General features: G+C 37.6%; 1 protein-coding gene across 1 annotated transcript in view; it reads right to left on the reverse strand.

The window, feature by feature from the left end:
* Enpp6 (ectonucleotide pyrophosphatase/phosphodiesterase 6) overlaps positions 1-12037 on the reverse strand; it is a 102803-nt gene that overhangs the window by 32022 nt on the left and 58744 nt on the right. Inside the window, exon 3 of the mRNA XM_076855261.1 lies at positions 4865-4976. Within this exon, the coding sequence (XP_076711376.1) occupies positions 4865-4976 (112 nt within the window). The remainder of the gene's footprint in view (positions 1-4864; positions 4977-12037) is intronic.

A 12037-nucleotide genomic window follows, 5' to 3' on the forward strand; every position in this document is an offset into this window, starting at 1 on the left:
AGGCGAGATGACTGTGTGTGCAGGGGTGCTGCGTGCTGAGTCCCAATGTGTAATGGCAGGGCACCAGTCGCCAGGGTTACATGCTGCTGAGTGCATAAAGTGCTAAACAGACTGCAAAAGGCCCTGCTCCACTTGAGCCTTGCCAGGGCCCGAGGCTTAAGATGGCCCCAAAGAGGCAAAGAGGTGATTCTTTACTTGTATGACTCTGTTTCAGGGCATCTTACAGGTGCAGGTATAGACACGGTTGGAGAATGGAGGGAGAGGCCCCAGGAGACAGTTCTAAGCCCCAATGGAAAGAGCTGTGTGCTCAGTCACAGACCTCATAGCATGTGAGATCCAAGGCAAGGGGTTCAACCTTCCAAGTGGGTGGCCTCTTTTGTAAGAGGGGAGAACAACACCTATATAATATGGTGGATGAGAACAAAATGGGGTAATGGAAGTAAAGCCCTTAGATTCTATGCTAGCAAATGGATATTTAAAAATGTCAACTTATTCCCCTTCCCCTTTCCTCTGTGCTAAAAAATTTTCTAAGTTCAAAGGGAACATCTCACAAGGATACTACTGGGATAAACACAGCTTCTGAGCATGGAGGGCAACGCCCAGGTGAAACAGGGTGAGGATTTGCTGCTTCCTGCACAGACATGGCAGCTTCTTGACCCACCTGGACCCTCTGCTGAAATGGCCCTGGGTAGGACTCCATGTTCAAGATCTTAACAGCTTTTCCTTCTTCTCTCAAAGCCTACCTACCTATCCCGTGTCCCATTCTCTGCAAAATGGACAGCGACACTGTATGAGCAGGACTGACCTGGAGTAACGTGGGAGTATGTTTGGACACTTAGGTGCGAAAATTCTTAAGTATTCTCCAAATTATAGTTAGAAATTTGAGTTATCATTTGAACAGACACCAAGAGTTGAGCTGTGGTGGTTTAGACATACTCCTCCACTCAGGGCTTTCTGATGGAAGGATAAATTTAATGTTTGGATGTGAGGTGTCCCCCAAAAGCTCACATGGAAGTCAATGCAAGAAGGTTCAGAGGAGAAATGATTGGGTTATTGGAGCCTTAACCCAATCAGTGCATTAATCTCCTGATTTGATTAATTGAGTGGTAGTTGGAGGCAGGAGGAGGTGGGGCATTAAGGGTGTGGCTTTGGGGTATATATTTGCATCTGGCAAGTGGAGATCTCTTTCTCTGCTTCCCTCTGCCACACTCTCCCACCATTGTGTTCTGTCTCATCTCAAGCCTTGAGGAATGGAGTCAGCTTTCTATGGACTGAGACCTCTGAAACTTTTCTTCCTCCACAATTGTTTTTGTTACAATTTTGTAACAGCAGTGAAAAAACTGACTAACACAGAAAATAATTATACAACTCTACCTACCATGAAAATTAATGATTTCTTTGAGCCATGTTATTGCATGCACAAGCTGCTACATGCAGAGTGGTTTTGATTGTTCTCAACTGTCCTAGATTGGATGGGGCTATCACCTACTTCACTCCTGAGAAAACAGAGATTAGGTGTTTTTGTTTTTTTTTTAATCAATAAATGGGCCAAGGACCTGAACAGACACTTCTCAGAAGATGATATACAATCAATCAACAAATATATGAAAATAATGTTCATCATTGCAAGTAATTAGAGGCATACAAATCAAAACTACTCTAAGATTTCCTCTCACTCCAGTCAGAAGGGCAGTTATTATGAAGACAAACAACAATAAGTGTTGGCGAGGATGTGGGGGAAAAGGTACATTCATACATTGTTGGTGGGACTGCAAATTGGTGCAGCCAATATGGAAAACAGTATGGAGATTTCTTGGAATATTGGGAATGGAACCACAATTTGACCCAGATATTCCTCTCCTCGGTCTATACCCAAAGGACTTAAAAACAGCATACTACAGGGACACAGCCACATCAATGTTTATAGCAGCACAATTTACAACAGCTAAACTGTGGCACCAACCTAGATGCTCTTCAATGGATGAATGGATAAAATAATGTGGCATATATACACAATGAATATTACTGAGCAATAAAAGAAAATAAAATCATGGCATTTGCAGGTAAATGAATGGAGTTGGAGGAGATAATGCTAAGTGAAGTTAGCCAATCCCCAAAAAACAAATGCTGAATGTTTTCTCTGATATAAGGAGGCTGATTCATAGTGGGACTAGGAGCGGGAACATGGGAGGAATAGATGAACTCCAGATAGGGCAGAGGGGTGGAAGGGGAGGGGAGCAGGTATTGGGTTAGGAATGATGGTGGAATGTGATGGTCATCATTATCCCAAGTACAGGTATGAAGACACGAATTGGTGTGAATATACATTGTATACAACCAGAGATATGAAAAATTGTGCTCTATATGTGTAACATGAATTGTATTGCATTCCGCTATCATGTATAAAAAAATTAAGCAGAAAAAAGAAAAATATTAACCCACAACTGTCGGTCCTTCAGTCTGCTTTGCAAGAAGGTGATGAGAAAAGTTCTGTTGCATAGGGTGGCAGAGGAAAGTGCTTCCTCTCTCTGGAGGAGGGCCTTCCTCACCTTACTGCTTTCCATAAGGAGTGTCATCTGACCTACTATTTTTCTTGCCTTTTCTTGGTCATTTCAAGTATGGTCTAATTTTACCGATGATGTGTCTTCATCTTTCCACCGACTATTCAAAGGGGCTGTTCCTGGTGACCCTGTTAACTTTGGCAGGAGGAAGATGCTATTAAACAATTCCATTGGTCTGGTCAATCCTTCCAAGTCCTTCATTGTCCACGGGCATTGTTCCAATTGTAGGCTATGTGAATGACATTCCATGGAGCTCAAGGCTGGGTTTGGAGACTACAACATGAATGCTACAGATTTCTGAGTGATTATAGTAGCACCAGGCCTCCATCCCAGGTGGAAGCCTAGCCTGGGACAACCTCCCTGCACCTCCAGTTCTTTGTAGCTTTTTCTCTCTAGGGGATCCCAGTAACTTTGCCAAATACACACATACACACTCACACACAAGCACCGGCATCAAAAGCAAAATCCTCCCTACTTTCAAAGTAAGGATGCAGTTCCCCAGCATTCTAGAGCTTTGCCACATTGCTTGAAAACGAAAAGCAAAACAAAATTAAAGACAGCACTCCTTTAGAGGAACTAGAGCCCAGAACTTCTTCCTCCACTCTTTCCTTCCTTATTCCTGAGGACAGGGGAGTCTGTTTACATTGACCAGTTTGTCAGCTGACCCAGGATTCTCCTGGTTGTGTGCTTCCTGCTCTCCTTCCTGTGAACCACTGGGTTGTACACACAGTCCACTCAGCAGCAAAACTAAGATGAATGTGGAAGAGATCACACTGCCAAACAGACTGTTATTTGGAGGTATTTGTATGACAACTATGATCCACATTTTCATATTTGGCATGGCAATAGGCTGTAGAGATGGCTAGCATTTTGGATATGTTGGAAACAGCACTGGTTAGATAGAGAACTACTCCACAGTCCCAGCTCTGCTCATCTGCTATGTATACTTGCACAAACTAGGCTGCAGAACAATATTCCAGCTCATTGTGTGTGTGATTTTTTTCAGCCCTAGTGGGCAAGAAAAAGAAAATATAGCAGGTAAGAGGCAGGATCATATAACACACATGATTTATAAACCACATGAAGAACATTTATTGAAAGGTTACTTCCCCCTACTCTTCCTCTTCCTTCTCCCTGCCAGAAAAAAAAATTAAAGCCTTTTAAATGTATTACTTTTCCATTTTTGAGTATTTTAAAACTGTTTCCTCTCCGACCTATCAATCAGAGCATGAAACTTTATGTGCCCTATCAATCAGAGCATGAAACTTTAAGGCCCCTCTTGATAAGTTTCATGGAAGTGGGATATTCCAAGAATCAGCAAAATCAGAGGTCTTGTTTCCTCCTTTGATAGCTCTGTAGGGCTAACTGCAGCTCACCATGATTGTTCAGGCAGAAGGGACAATGAGAGAATGGGATCCATATTGGGTTACCTCTGTGTCTGAGGCCATCTGAAGATATGGTCAATGCATGTAGTTAGTGCCAGTGATCTATATATGCACTTAGTGTATGTTATCTCTCCTGGTGTCCCCCATTGCAAGTCATGCTCTTTCTTTTGGGAGGATGTAGGTCCTGCCCTGTTCCCTACACATTGATTTCTGTGAGTCTGCTACTTTGACCCTACTCAGGAAACCCACTCAGCAGCCTAGGTGACCTCAACTCTAGCTGAAGACATCCTAAGCCTCTTGGTGGGTTGCTGATTTCTAATGCAGACTCCCAGCTAGCCTAACATCTTGATCACCACTTCCAGTGACATCTGTACTCACTTGAGATCTTTGTCCTGACCTATGTTGTTGATCAGTTCATAGACTCGTGTGTAAAACCCTGTGTCATTGTTCCACGTGGGAGCAGGGGAAAAAAGGTTCTGGACTTTAATATGGTAATGTGCTTTGTACATTTCAAGAAGAAGGTAGAAAAGGCAATTTTTCCCAAACTTATTGGACCACATATGCTCCCCTTTTGCCAAATACTTATTGATATCTTTCAAGTACAATTGTTCATTAAATCATGATTAGAAAAGTGCTGACATTTATATTGCTTCTCTGTTATCCAACAACATAAAAAAGAAGGTCTCAAACCCCTGGGAATTTTTTTGCTCTGAATTCAATGTTTCCAAAGAGTGTCCTGCCTGAAATTCCTAGTTCACCAGTATACCCTGCTAGCAGTTAAGAGTCACCTTGTCAAAGGTTCACCAACTCTGCGAGACATTATTTCACCTATGCCAGGCTCTCTTCATTCACTTTGGGATCCATTATTGGTCTTAGAAATGAAGAACAATGGTATGGCTAAGAATTGGGGATACTTACTTGAGTGAGTCAAGAGCATCACTGACTGCATTGGCAAAATTGATGTCCGTTGGGACATTTTTATATTCTAGGCAGTAAGTAGGTCTGACACCAAGAATCTCAACCTCACAGCCTAAGAAGAAGGAAAAAGATGGCAAATGGTTACTCTCTTCAATAACTGAAGTGGAGTGTGAGCCTTTTTGGGGAAGCAAACATCATTAGTCAAAATAAAATGTTTGTACATTTTTATGAACTAAAATAACTTATTTTCTGACAGGTGATGCATTTAAATATAATTTTGCTTAATTGGATCAGAGGTTCTTAAATGCCATTCCTATGTAACACTGATGTACCAAAACAGGGACCAGTAAAACCTGGATAACGGAAAGAAAGCAGAAATTAATTAATGTACAGAAATTTCTCAATTAAAACTTTATTCCTAGAGATCATTATTATGACTATGAGGTCTTCCAGTGTACATTTTTCTATTCCAGAACCAAGTGTTGGGTTGTATCTGATTAGTTGGAGAATTGTAAAATATCAATACGACTATCTTGGGATATTATACAAAGTCTAAGTGGACTTAGAGGCACTCCACTGGATTAGCAAGCAAAAAATAAGAGTTCAAGCAGGGATTCTGAGTCATGACCTTGCTTCTCCCAAGACCCAAAGGCAATTCAACTATGAGAGGGGTCAGCTTTTCTGCCCCAGACTCTTGGATGAGATTCCAATCCTATCATCAGAACACAGAGCAAGAACGGGGTGAGCCAGTCGGAGTTTATATTAGTTGGCTAAATATTTATTTGGCCCCACTACAAACTAGTAACTATGTTCACACATAGTGGAAACAAAAGGGATCAGCCAGCGTCTCCTTCCTGGACAGTCTAATCTGGTGGGAGAAGGCAGACAGGAAACAGGGCCACACGTGAAGTCTAAAGTGAGGTGCACATTTTCAGGGTGTTGTGGGAACTCAGGTGAAGGGCATTTACTTCAGGGATTGCTCCTCCAGAAAACCTTTCTTGCATCCCTGTGTGGGCCTACATCTTGTAGAGGTCACCAAGATGATGGCGACTGGGAGTGGGACTGGGAGGGGAAAGGCAGACAAGGAGAGCACCATGAGCTGAGGTCCAGAGAACCTTTAAACCGTCACATGAAGCATCCTGAAGAATCCTTTCACCGCCATAACCCTGCAAAACCAAACTCCATCCTCTCTGCCTGATATCTTGGGTTCCAGAAGGACAAGGGCCATTTAGGACACCTAATAGAGAACAAGAAGGCAGGATCCTCTCTTTTCCAAGACGTGTTTAAATGGGACAAATAGGCTGCATGACCCAGGAATGAATCCTGCTCACAGCTTCCAAGAAAATATTTATTATTTTAAGAAATGCCAGTAGAATCTGGACTGCTTATATCATCTTAGACACCTGTGTTTCATCTGTCAAAGGTTATTTGTAAACTTTTGACTGCTCTTTCAAAGCTATTTATTCTATGTCCACCCTGTGCTTGGTGCCAGGGATCCAATAAGACACTGCATATTATTTACTAGTTTAAGAGCCTCATACAATATGACCCCAGGTGACCAGGTGTCTGCTTCTGGCATCTCTCATATACAGGCATGGGAATTTTTAAGTAATGGAATTTTGACCATGATTTACAGAAAAAGAAACAGGCTGTTCTTTTGGTATTTGCACATTAATACCAAGCCATAAATGTTTTTGTATAATTAATATTAAATATTTTTGTTACTACATGTTCTCCTAATCCTTTTATCTGATTAAAATAAATCTGAGCCTGGCACGGTGGTGTACGCCTGTAACCCCAGCGGCTCGGGAGGCTGAGACAGGAGGATTGTGAGTTCAAAGCCAGCTTCAGCAATGGTGAGGCACTAAGCAATTCAGTGAGACTCTGTCTCTAAATAAAATACAAAATAGGGCTGGGGATGTGGCTCAGTGATCAAGTGCCCCTGAGTTCAATCCCCAGTACCAAAAAAAAAAAAAAAGTATTTGTACTTAACAATGGCATATTAATACAGTTTACCTGAGAAATGTATTCTTTCTGTGGCTAAAGTAAGATAAAAACTGTTTTTTTTTAAAATTGATTAATTGTAAGTGAAATTCTGTAGTAAATGTAGAAACAATATGTGGCAAAGTAGAGATGTTGTTACATTGTTATGCAATTCTCTAATTTCAAAAATCATACAGGTGTACTTCAGAGATATTACAAATTTGGTTCCAGACCACCCCAATAAAGCAACTATCACATTAAGGCAAGTCACAAGAGTTGTTGTGCATATAAATATTATGTTTATACTATACTGTAAACTACTGTTATGGTTTGGATGTTAGGTATCCCCCCAAAGCTCATGTATGAGACAATGCAAGAAGGTTCAGAGGAGAAATGATTGGATTGTGAGAGTCTTAAACCAACCAGTGAATTAATCCCTGATGGGATTAACTTTGTAGGGACTGGAAGCAGGTGGGTGTAGCTGGAGGAAGAGGTTAACTGGGGGCGTGGCTGTGGGGTATATATTTTGTATCTGGAGAGTGGAGTCTCTCTCTCTGCTTCCTGATCCCAGTGACATGAGCTGCTTCCCTCTGCCACTCTTTGCCACCATGATGTTCAGCCTCACCTGAGCCCAGAGAAATGGAGTCGGCCTTTTATGGACCAAGACCTCTGAAACTGTGAGCCCTCAAATGTACTCTTCCTCCTCTATAATTGCACTAGTCGGGTTCTTTAGTCACAGCAGTGAAAAAGCTGACTAAAACAGTGTGAGTTCAATGAGACAAATCAATAATGTGTGTTAAATATGATGTCTTAAAAATAAAATGACAAAAATGTTGTGACCAGAAACTTGCAGGACCTAACCCTAATACAACTACAAAGTCCACAGTATAGCATTATGTCTGAAAAAAAAAAAAACTACATACCTTAATTTAACAATTGTTCATGGCTAAAAAATGGTAACAATCACTCGAGCTGTTGGAAGAATAGTGCCAATAGACTAGCTCAATGCATGGTTGCCACAAACCTTCAATTGATAAAGAACACAATATCTGCAAAGTGCATTAAGGGGAAGCACAATAAACAAGGTGTCTGCAATTGATTATAATTTATTCAAGGACCTGCTAACGGCTGAAGGCAGGGTAGGAGAATGTAGAGAAATTTCTCCTAGATACATAAACTCTTCATTGAATGCAAAGCAGCAGCTCAACATAGACTAAGGGCAGAACTTCAGCGTGGCGAGAGAGATCTTCCAACTTGTAGCATATTGTGGATAATTCTGGAATCCTTAGTGATCTGAAATATTGGCAGCATAACTTCTCATGTAAGGCATAGACTTCTCCAATGGGAAAATTCTAAGACCTACTATAGGGATAATCCTTATCTTTCTTCCCATGTGAAGCTGATGGCAAAGTGAATGTGCTAAAAGTTTTTAAAAGCCCAGATCCAACTCAATTGCAGATTAGGTTGGCTTAGGTACCACTCTAAAGGGCTAACATAGGAAAGAATATGCAATTTTCTGAGGAAAATATGATTTACCACACTCTCTACTGTCCTTTTTTACATGATATCCAGCATAAAATGAAATCATGAGAAATGCTAAGAAGCAGAAAATGTGTCCCATATTTAAAAGGAAAAAATAGTCAACAGAATCAGACCCACAGATAACACAAATATTCAGCAGAAAAGTCAAACATAAAAGAAATTTCTTAAATTATTATTGATTCTTTACAGCAGAATTAATAATATAGTAAAGGATTTAAAATATGTGTAACTAAAATATATAATAATAGGAGAAATAAATAATGTATATGTGTACAAATGACACTAAAAATTTGAAACTATAACATTATTTGTAAAGCAATACACATTATATCAAGTTAGACTTAAGGATGTTGGAATATCTAGAGTAACTATTAAGAAAAAAAAGGCTTCAAAATCTAAATTCAACAGAGAGAATATAATACTATTCTAAAAGTGTTCAATTAGCGGAAAAGAAGACAGGAAAGGAGAAACAGGAATAAAAACAGCTAAGACACACACAAAAAAATAATACAAAGTTGGTAGGCTTAAACCAAACCATATTGATAATTACATCAAATGCAAATAAACCAAATACTATTTAAAAGACAGAAATCATCAAACTAGATTTAAAAAGATCCAAATATATACCATCTACAAGAAAAAAAAATTTAAATATAAGTATGTAGTCTGGTTTTTAAAGGGGACATTAAAAGGGGACATGGAATACTAAGTACAAACCAGTAAATGTGGTTATATATCAAAGTTGATTTCAATAAAATGAAAAATTGCTTTGAAGATGAGAAATTTTTATAAATTGTTGGTGGGACAGAAAATTGATATAACCACTTTGTAAAATTATTCAATGGTTTCTTATAAAGCCAAATATACATCTGCCTTTTAAGTCCTGAATTTCAACCCTTACTAATTTATACAAGAGAAACAAAAACGTTCTATAAAAAGGCTTATACAAGAATGCTCATAGGAAAAAAAAAGAATGCTAATAGTAAACTATAATTCTAGCAACTAGGGAGGCTAAAGTAGGAGAATTGCAGTTGGAGGTCAACCTGGTCAACTTAGTAAGACCCAGTCTAAAAAAAAGGAACTTAGCTCAGTGGTACAGTACCCCTGAATTCAATCTCCAGTCCTAATAAATAAATAAATATTTGAAAATAGCTTCAAACTAAAAATAGTACAAATATCCTTAAATAGGAGAATGGAAAGAAAAATTTACATATTTCATGACATAAAATACTACTCAACGCTTAAAAAAAAAAAAAACTTCTGTTACATGCCACAAAATAGTGTATCTCAAAAACATTATATTGAACAGACACAAAAAGAGTCTATATGGTATTGTTCCATTTAGGTGAAGCCTGAGCAAGAGCAAACCTAATTTTTCTATGAAAAACAGAAAGTATTAGCCTCTGGGGATCAGGAGTGATTAACTGGAAGGAGGAATGATTAAGGAAAAGTTCTATAACTTGATTTGGATAGTAGTTACAAGGGTGCATGCAATTTCTAAAGTACATCAGACTGTATCCGTGCAATTTGTCCATTTTATTGTATGTAAATCATACCTGAAAAATCTTAATTTAATTAAGTATTATAATGTGCATAATATTGTATTAAGATGTAAAAAATAATTGAACCAAGATTAATAATACTAATGGTCTGTATTGACTGGGTACAATATACCAGGCAAAATGCTGGTGCTTACATATTTTTCTTGGCATCATCTATAGTATAGTTGATATTACCTTCATTTTACATCTAAGGAACTGAGTCAGAGATGGGAGACGATTTGTTTATTGTCATGGAGCAAGCACCAGAAAAAGCCAAGATTTGAATCCAGGTCTGTCTGACTCCAAAGCTATAGATATTATTATAAAACAGCACCTGGTAACTTCAGACATGCAAAAGAAAAAATTATGCTTTCCATGGCACTAAGATTTACTCAGATAATGAAGATATAAGTCAAAATTTAAAATCCCAAGAATGAATAAGGTGAGACTTTGAGATACAATGAAATAATAAAATAGAGTGACACCCAAGCAAAAAAAATCAAATTAGCTATTTTAAAATATTTATTAAAAATAAGGTGCATATTTAACATTGTAAATGTAACAATCTAAATCTAAAGTTCCAAATTATTTCAACAAATATTGGAAGAGAGAGTGCCAGGTAAGGAGGATAAGCATTTTCATCATTGATAAAGGGAAGGGATGACTAATATATAATGTCTCATTTCTAGACATTGACTTAAAGATTTGAATATACTAAAGAAAAGTTAAGTAACTAAAATAAAAAAGTAAAGTATAAAATTGATCAAGTATCAAGGTAAATAAAAACAAAAAAAGAAACATTCAGGAAGCACTAATGTTGAAAGCATAAAAAAGAAGGAAACCAAATATATTAGTTTTAAAATAACCAAAGTGTACCAATAGCTTGCAAACAGATACAGTCCAAATTAACAGTTACGAATGTATGCAATTGTCTGTATAACATACATTCCCACACCAAGACATCTTAATATCTAAAGGTATCAAGTGCAAGACTGCAATCTTGGTGGAAGATTTTAATGACAATTCAAGATATAAAGAATAATTTTGATGAGTCTCAGGTAGTGTATACAGTATGTCTAAATATTTAATGAGATAATATGAGGAATGGGTAAACTAGAAATATATATATTCATGCCATAAAATACTACTCAATGCTTTTGTTATTGTTTCAATTTATGAAGAAAAAGGTAGTGATATTTGTATCTTTTTTCACTACATATTCCTATGACCCCAAACTAGTAAATAAACAGATTTTTATCATACTTTAAAAAAAGAATAATTAGAAATAGAGAAGATTTGAATGTTAGTATTGATAGGATGGATTTGATCGATTTGGAAATTTTATCTCATTAGTATAGATTGTGCATTTTTTTCGAACATACCTTAAGAAAAACTGATCATATTCTGGTCTGTAAATAAAATCTCAATTTCCCCAAAGCAGAAATTTTAGAGGCTACAATGCATATTATGTGACCATAGGTAATAAAATTTGAAACGTAATCATAACAATTTAGTAAAAAGAAATCCAATGACTCATAAATTAAAAAGAAAACTTTTATGTAAAGTGATGTAAAAGGAAATGTAAACTTCATTGACAGGCTAGTTATTAACAGTAAAAATTCTACATTTCAAAACTTCGAGGGATGCATTTATATTTTAGTCAGAAGCAAGTCAGGAATGTCATCTTTGCCACTGTAACTTATTACTGTTACACGATTTTTTTTATCAAAAAAGAAATCAAAATAAGAAATAAATTCTGGAAGTCAGGAGGCATGTCTGAGATTTCTTCTGTTAGAACACTTAAAAAATTTTTTTCTGTAACTGTGGCAAAATATTGATATTGCTCCACAACACAGTACAGAAACACACATACAACAGAAGCAAAAGCTTCAACAGACTATGAGCAATCTGTTCAAATACATTCTTATTCCATTTTAGTCTGTTGTATGCACATTTCTCTAAAATTTTTTTTTTGCTGATTAGCAATCCATAAATTTATTTTATTCTCCACTATAGATCAAGATGTGAGTTTGAAAAAAAAAACCAAAACATTACCTGCTGGTCAGTCATTATCCCCCCCTGGGGAAATATTCAAGGACCCCCAGTG

This window comes from Callospermophilus lateralis, chromosome 4 (assembly GCF_048772815.1).
Source record: "Callospermophilus lateralis isolate mCalLat2 chromosome 4, mCalLat2.hap1, whole genome shotgun sequence".
NCBI lineage: Eukaryota > Metazoa > Chordata > Mammalia > Rodentia > Sciuridae > Callospermophilus > Callospermophilus lateralis.